At 38.6% G+C, this 17353-nt stretch overlaps 1 protein-coding gene across 12 annotated transcripts in view; it reads left to right on the top strand.

Moving 5' to 3' along the window:
* The window catches only part of DIAPH2 (diaphanous related formin 2), an 827558-nt gene that overhangs the window by 379175 nt on the left and 431030 nt on the right, over window positions 1-17353 (top strand). For all 12 annotated transcript variants that reach the window (XM_039487835.1, XM_039487836.1, XM_039487834.1 and 9 more), the window contains one exon: window positions 4023-4262. In XM_039487835.1, the coding sequence (XP_039343769.1) occupies window positions 4023-4262 (240 nt within the window). The remainder of the gene's footprint in view (window positions 1-4022; window positions 4263-17353) is intronic.

Raw genomic sequence — 17353 nt, 5'->3', positions numbered from 1 at the left:
TATGTTGTATCTGTGTCAACAGACTCAGGCTTCCAGGTAGCTTAGGGGTGACCCATCAGGATCTGAGGTAACTCTGGGTTAGGTATTTTCAGAGGTATCACATAGGTGTAAGAGAGAGTGGGAGAAATAGCTTAGAGGCTTTCTGTGTTGATTCCCCAAGAGCCAGGCTTTCCATATCCACTTTAAGCAGCAACAAAACCTTCCTTTCGGGTGAAAGAATGTATTGGAAACGCCACAGGTTTAAACTTTGAGTTTTACGAGGACGACAACTTTTTCTATGGACTATTCCACAGAAAGGATTTGGATCCTACTATAACTAACATATATTAGTGGTAGTGATGTTGTAACCCATACATCTTCTGGGTGTGGTGTTCTGTCCCATTTAGTGACATCAAGACCACTTAGAGAGCAATTAATGAACCTGCTCTACAGCCTTAGGTAACAGCTAGTTGGCATTTAGCTCATGTGGTAGAGGCTTATGCTCTAAGCTCCAGCAATCCCGGGTTCAGTCCCGCCGGTTGACGATTGGGGTCTGTTGGTGTTATAATGTCACAGAGTATTTAAGGTTATGAATTATAACGTATGTATTAAATTCGGCCAGTTGTAAATGACCTAAAGTTCTTGGTAACCTCTAAGAAGATGCATGTTGGATTACACTCAGAAACATAAATCTTCTAAAAAAATTTTTTTTAAATCCTTACTATTACTACTCTGGATATTCTTGTTAGACATATAAATGTCCAAAAAGCTCTTGGCCTCAATTTTTTGACAATTAATTCCACATGTAAATGTAAATGTCTCTAATACAGAGGTCCCCAAACTAGGGTGCTCCCCTCTAGAGGGTGTGGAGATGCATCGGGGGTTCTTGGGCCAGTCCCATTGGGGGTGGGGATGGAGTGCCACCCAGACCCTCCCTGCCCCCAGCTTCTGTTCCGGTCCCGCCCCAAGTCGCATCTCTGGCTCCCGACCCTGCACTTGGCCCCGTCCTCAGCCTCATTGTGGCTCCGCTCCTGGCCATGTGCCAGCCCCCAGCCTCTCCTGCTGGCCGCAGCTCTGTTCCTGCCCTAGGGCCGAGGCTGAGGGTAAAGCTGAGAGTGGAGCTGCACCTGGCTGCTGGCCCCCACCTCAGCCCAGCTGCAGCTCTGCCCCCGCCTCTGGCCATGGTCCCAGCCCCAGCTGCAGCCCCAGCCTCAGCCCCCTTATTCCCGGCCATGTCCCCCCTCAGGCACGATCCTGCTCCTGGCCCTGGCTCTGGGGAGGAGGTGGGAAAGGGGGCACAGATGGGCATAATGGGGGCACGACCCTGAAAAGTTTGGGCACCACTGCTCTAATATGTCTCACATATTAAGATACCTCTAAAAAGATTTGCTGTAATTCTCTCAGTCAATAATGTTATTTAAAACAACATTTTTATGCATTTTGCTATTTTAATCATTAGAATTTACTCTCATGTTTTAGTAGTCCATTTGGAAGGTAAGAGAAAGTGTTACATTATTTGTGATGAATAAGAAAGACAAGGACCTTTTTTGGCAGTGAGCCATAAATCTAGCAAAATTGATCAGCGGGGACTAAGTTATTGAATCACTAATGAGTATTTTCCTGACGGTGTAGTGCATGACTGATTCCTTCCTGACTAGCTTCAGTGTTTGGAGGTATTATGAATGATTGCTTTGCAAAATGAAAAACTGTAGCTATTGAGAAATAGCCAAAGTGCAAAGATGATGGTATTTTAGTTAACTGTTTTTTTTTTAAAGATTGAAATAACAATGTTTAATTGCGTACCACTTTTATCCAAGTAGTTAGGAGAATAGAAGGAATGGAGCTAGTCTGTGTCCTGGCTGGATATTTCTCTGAAGTCCTTTTTGCACAAATCTTAGCTCTTGATTCAAGAGTCTCAAAGTACAGATTTTTGTGTAACTATCTCCTCAGGAGAGGAGGCAACATAATCTGAGGCTAGTTCACAGGGAGTTATATATTTCATCATAGACTCAAGCAGAAAGCTCCGCCCCCTCCTCTGCTAATTTTCATCATCATTTGCTGTGATACATTGGTTATATAGTTCTTTCTGGAGCATTTTGTGGTGGGGTAAGTTTGAAAGATCCCAGCAAGAAAAGTACCACCTATTTGATTTTTTTTGGGGGGGGGGGATTATTCTTGGTAGTCACTCTTCGATAATATCAGTGAGGCGCCAAATCGTCATGCCTAGTTAGAAACAACTATTAAGACCACAACTCAAGGTAGTATTGCCTACAGTTGTTAGGGGGAAGTGACAAGTAATCCATTTTAGATCTCAGTTTATTAAAAAAAAAAAAAACCCAAACAAACAAAAAACACCTCACATGTAGCACAAGATCACAGATCTTGGCTCTAGGGAGAAGGCCAGTGTGTGCAACTGAGAAATGCTATCAGGAAAAAAAACCACACACACCTGTGAATGTGATGGATATAGCTCTCCTTCATCTAATACAAAAAGCACGTACAAGTGAGCTGCTGTTCCATCACTGTTCATCTCCCTACATGATTAATTTACTTTTTAAACCTCTGTTGGTATACATTTTAAACGTTTGAGATTTAGTCTAGGTAGGACAAGAATATATGACTCTGCCTGGCTGACCAGAGCAGACAGTTTCAGTAGAGACTTATGGAGGTTGATGAACATTTTGCAGAACTTCTTGTTCAGTTATCAGTCACATTATTGCTGCAGGAAGAAAGAGGGAGAAATTAATTTTCATCTGAAGAGGAAAATTACCAGTAACCCAACCAATATTAATTTAAAAAATATTAAGGGAATTTTACATTAACATGTGCAATTCATTGCCCCAAGAGTGAGGCCAAGAGTTTACAGGATTTAAAAAAAAAAGTTTTGGACATTTATGCAGCTTACAAAAATATCCAGAGTAGTTATAGTGAGGATGTTTTTTTTTTTAAATGTAGCTTTTTAGAAGAGTTATGCTTCTCGGCATAAGCCAACATGTGAATGTTGGGAGGTTAGCAAGAACTTTTCTTATTGCACATCATTGCATATTGCATTGATGGGTGATTCTTGAATATTTTTTCTGAAGCATTTGGTATTGAGGTCAAGGACAGGATACTTTATTAAGATAACCACTGGTCTGATGAAGTATATCAATATTTATGTTCAATTGGCATGCAAAATTATCTGAATCTAATGGGAGTTTACTAGCTGCAGACTCCTTCTGAGTGTTTGTTTCACATTGTGTTTAAGTGGCTAAATGCTGGTTAATATATACAGTGTTGGAGTTATTTTGATCACAGGGGATAGAACTAATGAGCACTATATAAATTGTATTGGAAATATAGTGTAAAACCAAACCTGATAATTAACACAAGAAGCACTTTTGAGGAGAAATCTATATGCAGTGCTTTAAAATATATGCAGTACGCAAAAGTGTGCTCATATGACTTCATTATTACTTTTTACTTACATAATTACTTAACATGGACATTTTAAAAGGGTTTTGAAACTTTGTATATAAAATATTTCATCTATGTTATAAAATGTAAGATAATTTTCTAGTGTTATTTTAAAATATAAGAAGTGCAAAAGTAAGAGGTAGTTTTAGAATGTTAAGCACCATAATAATGGGTAATTTCTTTGGAACTGTGATGTCAATGACAGAATGTTAGTGACAGCATGAGTCTTATTTAATCTGTAGTTCTTAGCATTCCATGTAGCTGGTTTTCATCTACTTCACCTTGGCAGAGTATACAATGTTGGTTGCCAGTGATTTTTGCAATTTACCTAAATAAAACTGGAACTCTAGAAAATGTTTTATTAATATTAAATAGGTTGTTGCAATTGATTAAATTGAAATTGACATTGTTCTGAGAAAAGCTCTTATATTTGGAGATATGCATTACTTGAAACAATGAGAATGCAGTTGTACTGTATGACTTCATGTTGGAAAGAGACAACATTGTTTATAAAATTGAGATACACTGCATAAAAAGCTTTTCATTCTGTTTGTCTGTATTCTCACTTAGCATTCTTGATCTTGCAGATGAGCTCAGTGAAAATGTTACGGCCTCGCCTCAATGGCATCCTCTTCAAGCTTATGTTTGAAGAACACGTAAACAACATCAGACCTGGCATGATGGCAGTAACTCTAGCCTGTGAGGAGCTGAAGAAGAGTGAGAGCTTTAATAGGTTGTTAGAGCTAGTGTTGTTGGTTGGAAACTATATGAATTCAGGCTCAAGAAATGCCCAATCGCTGGGGTTTAACATCAGCTTTCTTTGCAAGGTAAGGTTAAACTTATAACAACTTTTATTATTTTATAATTGCAGAGTTGGGGCTGGATTCTGTGCAGTGCTGCTCTAAACAAACTGAGAGTGCACCACCATGTGAGAATCCCCAGCTGGTACTCAATCAATGTATCCGACTCAATATTACCCCATTTATGATAAGGGGTCTGTGTGCCCAAAGGCTGAAGGAAGGGACATTGCTGGAGATCTCCTGTCTCCTGGTGATCTTTAGTCAGTGTAACCACTCCTTGGACGATGTTACAAAATTATATACATTTGAAGAGAGTTAAATCTTCTCCGATACTTACTAGAGGTTTCTGACAAGCCCCAGGTGCCCCAAAGATTTAGGTAAAACAAATGCATTGTACAGTTGGTTGGACTCAGAGATCACAGCCAGAATGTTATCTACAAAGGCCTATAGCTGTGGGAGGAATAAAAGCATTGCTGTTATCATCTTGGTATATCACATGTAACCAATTCCCTGCTAGTCATAGATTTCAAGGCCAGAAAGGACTGTGTAATATAGGCCATAGAATTTCCCCAAAATAATTCCTAATACTTGTTCAATTTCAGTTGTTGGGTTTAGTGTGCCAGTGCTGGGTGATATTGCTGACCTGTGATACCTTGGAGGTCAGGCCAGGGATATGCGTACACCTGGGGGTATGCAGAGGTCTTCCAGGGGATACTCAAGTCATCTAGATAATTGTTTCTCAACCTAGTGGTTGCAGCCCGGGGGCGGGGGAGAGGAGAGGAGCAGGGTGATACGGGACAGCTTTAGGGGAATCACAAGTGGAGGGCCAGCATTAGTGGCAAGCAGGGCAATTGCCCGGGGTTCCATGCCGCTGGGGGCTTTGCAAAGCTAAGTTACGTGTCGCCTGGGGCTCAGGCTTCAGACAACGCTCACAAGCGATAAACAGGCTCAAGTATCACACTGAAATGTAAGTACAATATTTATATTCCAATTGATTAATTTTATAATTCTGTGGTAAAAATGAGAAAGTAAGGAATTTTTCAGTAAGAGTGTGCTGTGACACTTGTGCATTTTTATGTCTGATTTTGTAAGCAAGTACAAAGTAAGGTGAAATTTGGGGTACACAGTGAGGTAAAATTTGGGGTACACAAAACAAATCAGACTCCTGAATGGGGTACAGTAGTCTGGAAAGGTGGAGAACCTCAGTGCTAGATGATCTAGGTGGTCCCTTCTGCCTTTAAACTCTGACTCTGTTTTAGAGAAAAGTCAGCAGAAATATTAAATAGCTCCAGTACAAAAAGTGAACTTAGATCAGTCTTCTTTGAGTGTACTGAAAAATATGTTTATGATTACAGATGGGATCCTTATGCTTCAATCTGTAACCATCCTATATTTAACTAAGATTGTGTGACTGCAAAACTGAAGGCACAAAGAAACCTTCAAAAGCTATAGTCTTAATATAATTGAATTTGGTTATTTACATAGTAAGTACATGCAAGACATTGTTAATCTGAATCACTTTGCAAGATCTAGTTTTATGTGGATTTATGAAATCACTGATAAATACATGTTTTAAAACTGGTTACCACTTAAATCTTGTGTATGCACAGACATGCAAATGAATGAAGTACGGATTAACCTGGTTTAACTAAGTCCATAATGTACATTGCAATACATTTGGAACATGGGGAATTGGGCACACAACTCCTGTTACTGTTACCAAGTGTTCCACACCTAGTTTCCTTAGCACTGTGCTGATTTCCCCCCCTCTCCTTTTGTGCAGTTCTGCTTCCTCCCCCCCACCCCCCACACGTAACAGATGTAGTACTTTTAACCAATTACATTTGTTTGATTTTCTTTGTAGTCCTTGGCTGACAGTTGGCTTGTGCATGAAGCTATGCTAGCTGTTGCATGCTTTGGTTGCAGCAGTTGAACGCTTTAACATGCGTTAAAGAATGTATGGCATTTTGCTTACATAGATGAAAATCCTGTAATTGATTTTGGGGAGAGATGTAGCAGAAACTATGTATACCCCAGGATATGCCAGCCAACACATGGTGGCTCTTATTAAAAGGAAGGGTTGGCATGATGCAGAAGAAAAGGAATAAAACTTTTTCATGCCAGGGAGATGCAGAGTGGTTTAAGAAGTGTGGTGCTCATGCAACTAAGGTTGCCATCTACCAAGCCAACTGCTGCCTGTCTGGGCTTGTGAGCCTTTCCCTCCCCCACTCCCTCAGGGAGCTGCTGTTTTTGAGGGTGTGTCCCACGCTTGTGGTGACCCTCATGAGAGGATAAGAGAAACTAATTTTGACCAACCTTTGATTAATCAGATTAGAAGTCAACAATCAAAGTGTAAGTGTGTGTGTGTGTGTGTGTGTGTGTGTGTGTGTGTAAATTGCTTTTCTTACCACCTTATTGTTTGCCACCATCATGGTTGTCAAACTGGTGACTCTTGAGCTTTTTGGGGAGAATAATGTGGGGAAGGATTTGATGTAGGTGTTTTTATCCTATTGCTGTAATGGAACTGTCACCCCCAGTGATGCCTTTGATCAATGCTGCCCCTTTGACAGTCAATTAGGCAGGGAAATATTTTAATCAAGGAAGATTTTCTCTTTCCTCTTGCCCTTGTTTTAGGATGATAGGTTCAAGTTTGTTCTTAAGCAAACTCATAATATTTAAACCAGAGTTGATACAAAGGGTGAAGTACTTTCTTGAAACAGAGGGCAGGCAGCCTTCATGACTGCACAGGCAAAGGGGCCTGCAGGGCTTCAGTGTGCATGCAACTATGGAGGCTGCCTTATGGTAAGAAGAGGGCCCTTAGTTAATATTTAACAGGGATGATGGGCATTCTTCCTGTAGGTGTTCTTTAGTGTTACCATATGTCCATATTTTCCCGGACATGTCCAGCTTTTTAGATCTTAAATTGCCGTCTGGGAGGAATTTTTAAAAAACTCAAAATGTCCGGGATTTTGCTGGGTGGGGAGGAAGATGCAGAACCTCCAAGCCCGGGCGGCAGCATGGAGCAGAAGTCTAGAGTCTCTGGGCAGCCGTGGCCGTTTGGAGTGGGAGGGAGGCTGGAATTCCTGAGCCCACGCTGCCCTGGCTGCAGCCGGCAGGAGCAGAAGCCCCCAGGAGACGCTGGAGGAGGAAGCCCGGGGAGCAGTGGTATGAGATTGGGGCAGCAGGAGGACAGGGCTGCAGGGCAGAAGTCCCAATCCTGGACTGCCTCGGCTGGGGTGGAAGACAGTCAGTCCCCAGCTTGTTTGGAGCCTGGGCGGCCTTGGCCGTTGAGGAGGAGGGTGTGAAATTCCTGAGCCCCACCTGGAGCAGGGGAGGAAGGATGGAAGTCCCCAGCCTGGGCTGCCCCAACCCCTTGCTGGAGCTGGGAAAGGCCCTGAGCCAAGGCTGCCCCAGCTGCTGCAGTGACTGGGAGCATAAGTACGTCCTCATTGATCAGCCCCTTCCACTGTGCGGCTGCTAAGGTTGCAAGCATCTTGTCTACTACTGCCCCAATCCCCAGCTGGACTTTCCATTCCTGGGGGGCTCCACTTCTGGGTCCCCCGGGGCAGAAGCTGCCAGGACCGGGGGATAAATTAAGGCCTGTGTCTGCACAGTGCTTTGCAGCTGAAGCCAGCTAGCAATGAGTTCTGCTTAACTTTGCTGATTTGAACTTTGATCTCTGCAACTCCTTGCACTGAAAGTAAGAACCATTTCCCATGTAAGCTGCAACTTCAGCCTGGCTGGGCATTGTCCAGAGCCAGTCCTAAACAACCTCCCCTGTCAGTGGGAGACGGGAGAGTTGACTGTGGATGGACCATGCAGCTGGGTGAGGGAGCTGCTGATTTGCTTGGGGCTTAGTCTAGCCGAGACGTTACTGCCTAGCAAGCCAGGGTGCAACTCTCCAGGGCTAGCAGGCTGCAGGTCTCTTGTGTCTCTTGCAGGTACAGTTTTTCCATTTTTGGGCCCTAGAACTGCTCGGGCAGCCTAGGTGAACACAGTGGGGATGAAACCAAGGCAGGCAGCCATGTTAAGCGTTTCTGATCTCTCCTAGCAAACACTCTGGCTGGGACCCAGGCTGCTGACAGCTGATATTTTCTGGTGGTTCTTTTTATTATTATTTCCTTGCATCCTGTTATTACAGAGACTTGCCCAGAGCAGCAGCCGATTCCTCTGGCCCAGCGGTTCACTTTCCCATGTAAGCCAGGCAGCGGGGGGGCTGAATTTGACCCTTAGCTGAGTGGGATGTGGATGGGGACCTGTGCCTGTTTGCCCCTGGGCTGGTTGTGGTCAATGGGGCCTGGTTTGAGAGGTGTATGGGTGCAAGGAGAGTCCAGGAGGATGAAGGGGAAAGAGATCCTTGACGTGAGCATTTGCAAAATCAAACTAGCAACCAGTCAAAGAAAATCAGACACAGATGGGGTAGGATGAGCCAACAGCTTTTGTGTTGCAACGTTTTGTCAGGCTGCTTTTTTAGGTTGTGATCTATTTGATTTCCCCCTTCCGCTCCCCCATGAATGAGCCCAAAGGGAAAGTGCTATAGAAATCTCAGAACTTCATCTGGTTCTGAGTTGGAGCCGTGAATCCTTCAGGTGCACACATTGGGCTCAACTTCACCCCAGAGACTTAGTTTGTCTCAATCAATTAGAGATGGGACAAAATCAGACCTAACCTCTCAGGGCAAACTTTGGTTGTGACTTCAGAATCAGACCTTGTGGGTGACCTGAATATCCCTGAACCCGGAGGTCTGGGCCGAAGTGAGTTCTGAGCTGGGTCCAAACTGAGTAGCTGAGGCTGTTGTCTGCTGATGAGCTTCCTGGCACCCTGGGTTTGAGTCTAGAACAGGGGTGGGCAAACATTTTGTCCTGAGGGCCGCATTGGGTTTCCGAAATTGTACGAAGGGCCGGTTAGGGGAGAACTGGTAAAGATTGCACAGTCCTTCTTTGCTATTCCTTCTCCCAATGCAAATGTAGAGCAAATTTTTTTCACTGATGCAAAACCAGTGGACAAAGGAAAGGAACAACTTGAATGTTGAGTCTCTGAAAGAAATTCTACTTATACAGTACAACTTCAGACAAACTTCTTGTAAAGACTTTCATGCCTTCTTAAAGAGCAATCAACCACTGCTGAGAAAAATGCTATCTACAGAGAAGTATGTGTGGGCACATGAGGCGAAAGAAAACTGAAGAACTGGTGAAAGGAAAGGCCTCACTACATATAAAGAAGTACAGTAAACTTTAAATAATTAAACTTCACTTTTGAGGCCATATCACTTTTTCTTATATATACTCAATATAGACAACATGTAGCGCCCAGCATATATAACAGTATAATACATTAATACTATGCAAGTTGGTAGATACTGGTGTAAATCTCCCCCCCCCCCTTCGGTGGAGTGTCCTATTTTTTGAATGTTCAAATATGGTAACCCTATGTTCTTGTTCTAATGACTTACAGTACTACTAACAGTGCAAACTGGGAATATCAATATAAACAAGCAACCTCAAGTCTTGAGAACTGTTTATTTGCCCAAAGTCTGGATAATCCCGAAGTATGACTTTATCAGATTGTTTTAAAGTTAAAAGTGCTTTCAGTTCTGGACTCCCCCCAAAATAAATAAATAAAAAACAGGAATAATTTAAACTTGATTATTATTATTTTTAATTTGGCATACATCTTGATTTTTCTATTGTGTGTTATGCTAATGTAGACATCCAGTGTGTCTTATTATGAAGTTGTTCATCTTTTACCGTATATTCTTTTTAGTGAAAATCTTTTCTCCTGTACTTTACTTTGCTTATTTGTGTAAATTGACTCTTTTGGAATAAAAGGGAATAAATAATCTGTAAAGAGATTAAAAGGGTTAACATTAATCTCACAGAAGACTTTTATAGCAACTTCATATGTTTTGGTGATAGCCTTTCTGTCATCTACCTCTCAAATAAAAGTTTCTCCACACAACACTGATCTGACATCTTTCACTAGAGGTGGACTCAAAGGATTCAGCACAAAGATATTGCCAACTTCAGATAAAATAAAAACAATCTGCTGGGAAATACTATCATGTAGTAAGAGCAATTTTAAAGAGAAGGAGAAGACTGAAGATTTTTAAATCAAATACTGCTTTCACTTTTCAGTAGAATTTTCATCTAGTGGGAAATTCATGCTTTAAGCAGGAAACGACTTTTCCTTAATATGTGAGGAAGACTATGTATGCATAGTATTCCTGCACAGTGTAGATATAGGAAGGTAATTCTTAGAGTTCAAGTAATATGTTTATGAATAGCTGTCAGCATAAATCTCTCAGATGCTGACATACTACATGTAAGTTGAGTAATGTTGTAAATTGTATTCTACTAAATTAAATAACTGGTGAAGCATAGCTAATTATGGTTGCAGCTAAATTCCAGTTACAATATCTGAGACATTAATTGCTTCTTATTTTAGTTGGACTGTTCCATACTAAACTTTGTTTCCATTTAAATTATTTTAACGCCAATTTTCTCTTTGGTAGATCTGGAAAGAAAGTAATAAACTGTTCTATGTAATTATCTAAGTTGCAATAAGATGTTTACTTTGGTGGTGGATGCAGAATATATCAAATATCCTTTGTTATCAGGTGATGTCAAAAAATAAACTAGTTACCATATACAGCCATTGGAATAAAAACCCAACAGATGGCTAAACAAAAAATGTTAATTATACCAAAGGTGTAATGAATCGATAGCTATAAGTATTACTTTCACCATAGAATATTAATTGAGAACAGTACATTTTCACCATGTGATACACCAAACCAGCATGTGCTTAACTGAAATAAAATTAATGGAAAGTGAAGGTGAGTTTTCCATGATAGAGTGCCCAGTGGGTGTCTGTTAGTTATAGAAACAACAGATAGTGATGCTAGAGAATAAGGGTCATTGTGCCATTTCCATTATAAACTCCTTTTTTCAGTGCTTTGCATCTTGGCCATTCCCTAATTTAAATTGGGTAAAAAAAAAACATACAGTACTCAGGCAAAAAAGTATTTTTCCTTGTAAAATATTGTTGAATTGTGTTGTTTTTAGTAACTTTCTTGATTCCTTAAGATATTTTTTGACTTAAACTTTTTTGTTACCTGTACTTTAGTAATCGTCAGATACTTGATTCTTAGTATTAACTCTAAGTCTCATTTTACTTCCTTTTAAAAATGAGATATTTATGTTTGAGAAATAACTTTTGTAGTCCTTTAACTTCATAATTTTACTTTGTTCCCTAGATAACTGTTTTATTGCAAGTTATTAACAGTAATAATGGCTACACTTTGTTTGCTAATAATCCAGTTTCTGGTAGGATAACAATGAAAGTCTCATATTCAGTTTGTACTTAAATTTCACTGATACTGGATCAGTTGATATGGCGGAATTGTAAACACATACAATATTAGTGGATTTTACACACTGTCTCTCTCTCCAGGTGCTTGTTTGTAACAGAAATACTCTTTATCCATAGTGGTGAATGGCACAAACTATCCTGCTTTGCCCTCATGGTGCATCCAAGACCTATTCTGGAGCGGCTTCTTCAGAGTTTACAGGATACTTTAGTCTTCAGGCCCAATGTGTCCTTGATCTTCATTTTGATGTTGGCAACCTGGGGGCCAGTTGTTTTTTCCCACTTCATTGTGTATAATACATTTGCATTTCTGTTGTAACGACTCTGAAGTGATCTAAGAAATTGAACAATTTCAGCTGGTGACTTTCTTTTGTAAAAGCACATGAAATATGATACCTGGCTTTAAATGTAAAATTTAGTTTATCAACCTTATTACAACAGTTCAGGCAAGTTCACGTTTTAAGGTTACCAGCCAATATTTGTCTCATTTTGAAATATAGTTAATTACAACTCAAGACCCCTACAATTCCTAAGCACAATAGGTACGTGTTGGATGTATTTGATTTGTTCAGAGTGTATGATGCTTGACCTTCATTTTAAATGTGTTGTATTCCAGTTAATAGATTCTTATTATTCGTAAGGCATTAAATAATTCACTGTACTATTAGAAGAGTGTTTCACAAATGAAATACCTCACTTGTCCTTTCATGTTACATTTGAATTTATTACTTTTATCTGATTATGTTTTTTCTCCATATTTCTTGTTTTTATTGTTATAGACAAGCACAACACAGGTAAACTAATATCTATGATCAGTAATCACAAATTATTCTATTGACCAGTATTATGTGGCCTTCAGTTTTGGTTCATGCCATCCAGAGGTATACAGAAGCCAGCAATTCCATAGAAAGCAACTTAAATATGTGAGCTATCTTATGTCACTATGGTTTTTTGGATTCCTTGCGCCTACTGGTACTTTCCTCCTTTGAGAATTCCAGGGGAATCTTTGCTTTCTCTTTACAAGGAACTTGATGATATTTCACTTTCTGAGTTTCTTTGGAGGAAACTAAATCTTTTTTTTTCAGTTGGGTAGAGTGCACATACTATATAATGAGTAAGATTTTAACTTGTTAATACCAGCTCCATGTAGTTATTTATTTTAAAACACCCTTTTAAAAAAAATGGCAGATGATCAGCAATGGTAAGTGGCAATTTGCATGAGCTCTGTTGCAGCGTTAGATTAGAAGTAAGCTGTGATAATTTACAGCCAATATAAGAAACATATTTCTTCCATTATTATTATTATTATTATTATTATTTTCGCAATGCAAGCTGGAAAACTGACAGCTTTCACCAGCTTTAAAATAAAAAAAAAATACAGAAATGAATACACTTTTTTTACATTTGTTTTCTCAGAGCCTATTTACTTTTGTTTAGATATGATAGCATCACACATCAAGACATAATTATAAATCTCAGTTTATAGTGTAATATATTTTCTACAGAACAATGCTTTATTAATTTGATCGCCTTTTGGCTATTAGCTTTTCTCTCTCTCTCTCTCACACACACGCACACACACATATTATTAAAATAAATGTTGAGGAAAGAAAGATATACCAGTGAATACTCACAATAAGTTTGATTTATTCCTTTTGAAGAATTTATCTTTAAAATAATAAAATTTGCACTCTGAATTGGTGGGAAAAAGCTATAAAAATACTGAGATTGTGGCCTGTTTGCTAGCAAAGCGTGTGTGTGTGTGTGTGTGTGTATAAAAACTGACATGAATGAGCTATTTCATATAAAGAGCTATCGGTGTAGTGAATGGAGAAGGGGAAGGGTGGGAAGGGACAGAACCCCTGGTTGCAGCTACATGGAAGCATCCACCTTCTGGGAGATGGGCAATGAATTAGAGTTTTGAATAGGGTGCTGGTGCCACTAAGTTTGTTTGCATCATACTGATTAATTGTTTTATTAGTCACTATGAGGACTATACTGGGGAGAGTTTATTTTTAGTACAATTGCAGATATTCCTATTTTCATATTAAGGGATAAATTTTGACTGTTGGTTTAACTGGACTTCTGTTTTAGTTCCTGTTGTTTGAAAGGCGGCAATATAGCTTCTGTGCTTTAGGTGCATTTTATTTCTTTTTTTTTTTTTTTTTGGTTTATGGATTATACCAAAATAAAAATAGTTACATGGGCTGTTTCTGCATTATATAAATATTACAGTAGATGTAGACATATTTTGACCTAAACAAGAAAAAAAGATCTAAAGAAACCTTCCTTTTTTGGTAAAACCACTGACAGGGATTGATGAGTCTCTGCTTTGCAAGAAAAGAACAAATTTTGATGAGTCCCCATATATCATAGATGGCAATAAATAATTTTAACATTGGAACAGACAAAGAAGAAAAATATGATTTATAGGTCTAGCTGTAAGCTTTACTTGGTTCACCACAAAGGCTGTTTCCATAGAGAATTTGAGATCAAATTAACCCAGCTGATTTAGTATTCTGTGGTCTTGTGTATTCATTTTCATGGTCTAATCTATGCCTGATTTTGTGATTCTCAAAGTATGGGAAAGCTGACAAGATAAAGAACATGTAGTGTATATAATTAGTAACTTAGAAAACATTTTTTATTTCATTATTATTCTCTAAGAGCTCTCTTCTGGCGAGACTTTGGCTTTTTGTGAATGGAATGTAGAAAGAATCTAACAGTGTGACCATTCCACCTAGTTTTTATACTATATTTTCCCCCAACATAGAGATGTTGCCAGTGGGCCAGTCTTCAGATCTGACAAAAGGCAATGGACACACATACAAAAGCAAGTGGGAGGTGTAAGAAAGCAGGAGGAACCAAGAAAACATATTAAGTTGAAAATGTAGACTATGTTTAAAAGGTATGAATGTCTTAATGGTTGGACAGTAATTCAAGCCATCACTTACTAGATAAGCCTTCACATATGTTAAGAGAGTCTGAAGTTAATAGCCTTAGAAAAAGAACAAGTGACTTTGGAAACAGCAGCAATTTTGTAGGGATTAAGAGTTTGTCTTTTTTTTTTTTTTAATTGTGGCATGTGCTATATGTAGTAAATTGTGGTGTGTGTTCAACTGAATTAGATGGAGGGTTTATACAGAATGCTAAACAAACATTAAGAGCTTGGTTTCTTTAAGTTGACAAGTAAAAATCAGGTTTATTGTCACTGAAGCTATGCAGGTATAAAACTCTGTGACTTGTTCAGTTTCATGAAGTAGTTACATAATTGAACTTATATCCCATCTGCAGGTTTCTGAAGGATAAGTGCTCAGAACGTTCTTCCATAAATGTTTTGCATATATTCCATTAGTCTTACCACTTTTTTTTTTAAAAAAAAAATCATGTGTGTGTTGTGTGTAAAAAAAAAAAAATAAAAATATATAAGTAATAGTACAGTATAGAAGTAAAATTAAAATTCAGCAAAAAAAAACCATATACATAGAGAGGTTAGACTTTATTAGAAGGGGTAGGGTTAAATTAAATATCTGATGATGTTTTTAAATGAATATGATTATGATTTGAATATGATTTTAAAAACTGTAAAAAAATGAATTGAGGAAACTTAGTGACTTGACTTTGTGACTTTGTCTCTATATTGAATAAAGCTTAAAATAAATAAATATATATAAATAAAATAAAATTTGCAACTGTAACAAGAAAAATAGAAAAACAATGTGTGTTTAAAGTTAATATATGTATATGTGATGATAAAAAAAAATGGATGTGACTGGAACTCATGACTCAACATAACACACAACACACAAACATAACATTTAGCTATATGCTTTATAATGATTGGGTATCATTATTTATTTTTAATCATTTTACAAAAATATAATTATGCATATAATATATTAATATACATATATTACATTAATACAATAACATTTAATACAGTTCTACTCAAGTTGTTCAAGTTGTTAAACTTTCAACAACACAACATTTAGAAAAACTGCAAGAACAGGCCTCCAAGGGGAAGATATCTTCCTACTATAAATTACATTTTGTTGAATTAGTCAGTCCCAGTCATGGAGAACCCGGAAAAGCATTTTTTGTGACAGATTTAGAAGTAAACCCAGGAAAGCATGTATTAAACCTGTCTGGTCGTAGCTACAAAGCTAATGTCTTTATGGTAATTGCAAATCCTTAAAAATACATTATCTTTCTGGATGTTATATTGCAGTGTGTGATGTTATTGAAGAAAGCAATGATTTGTAAGCAACCCTTGGCAGAGAGCACAAAACTTAATTTTGTTTAAATAAAGAAGACCAACATTAGAATGCATGTGCTGTAGCAAGACTGGCAAACAATAGTAGCTGTTTTGATCTATGCACTGTAGTGTTCATGATTGCTTAAGTATTAACTGTTCTGTGAATATACAAATTTGATAGAGAAAGAAGCAACAACTAGAGAAAATAAGATAATGCACTAGAATAAATAAAGGTGAATCTTCTGAAGATGTTGGTGGGTTTGACAATTTTGCACCAATAAACCAAGGACTATTCTTTACCATTTTGCAATAAATATTAACTTTTTGCTTGGACAAGAAGACACTTAGGGCTGAGCAAAGTTGCCACGGTAGAAATCTATTTCATTGAATGGGGGAGGGGGCTTATTTTTAGGCTTGCACAAAGTTCAGATTCTGTTCTTCTGCTCTGAATCAGTGGAGTGAGGCACAGCAGGAATCATTCCATTTGTAACAGAGCTTTCTTAGTCCACGTTTCCTTAACCTCAGCTGCCTACTGTGTTCACTCTATATGACAGATGTCAGTTCTTACATTTTTGTATATTATAGATGATTCAAAGCCACGGTGTTTGTATCCAGCTCCAGAACACCTCTTAAGTGTGGGCCAAAACTGTACTGTACATATAAATATCTATAAAACATACTAGTAAACATTTAGGGTAGCATTTTCAAAATTGCCTAAATGGTTTAGGAGTATAAATCTTGTAAATCAGTGGGACCTGTGTTTGTACTTCATAGGTGGATTGAAAACCCCATCCTGAAAAAATGCTAATTTTAAGCAATAAAAACATAGTGCATGTACATTATAGAGGGGTTTTGAATTTTAATATTTTTAAAAGGCTATTTTGTCAGATTAAAAAGACATTCCCACACCTCCAAAGGAACTATTTCCCTTCTTTCTGAACCAGTCCTCAGAAAATGGGAATTTATTGACCTCTTGCATCAACTACATTTGAGAGCTCTACTTCTAGGGACAAAATGAAAGAAACAACTGCCGATACTCTCCGCTACCTTCCCATTCCCATACCATGACCCCGCTCTCATAATTTCATGTCTCTGCCTCAATTTTCTTCCACTTTTAGTCTATATGCTTTTCTGTCTTTTTACCCTCTCTCTCCCCTCTTCCACATCCCTGTTCTCTTCTGCCTTTCCTTTCCTCTCTGTTCTTCTCTTCCCCTCATTCTTTTTTTATCTACCTTGTGAACTTCCAGCTTCCCACCTTGCAAAATGTAAGGTTTGTAACAGCTTCCTGGATATCTTTCCAGACTGTTGCATCTTGCAATACCTCTAATTAGTGCTACACTTTTTGGTATTCCTGATATCACATATTTCTGGCAGAACTGGGGACACGTGCTGGAGTGGCAGAGTCGGTGATGTTGGAAAACAATGAAGAAAACTTCCCCGCACGTGATTAAGACCTCTTTTTGTTGAAGTGGAGGGGAAAGATAGACTTGGAGTA

This window comes from Mauremys reevesii, linkage group 9 (assembly GCF_016161935.1).
Source record: "Mauremys reevesii isolate NIE-2019 linkage group 9, ASM1616193v1, whole genome shotgun sequence".
Taxonomy (NCBI): domain Eukaryota; kingdom Metazoa; phylum Chordata; order Testudines; family Geoemydidae; genus Mauremys; species Mauremys reevesii.
This window is presented reverse-complemented; position numbering and strand designations above follow the sequence as displayed.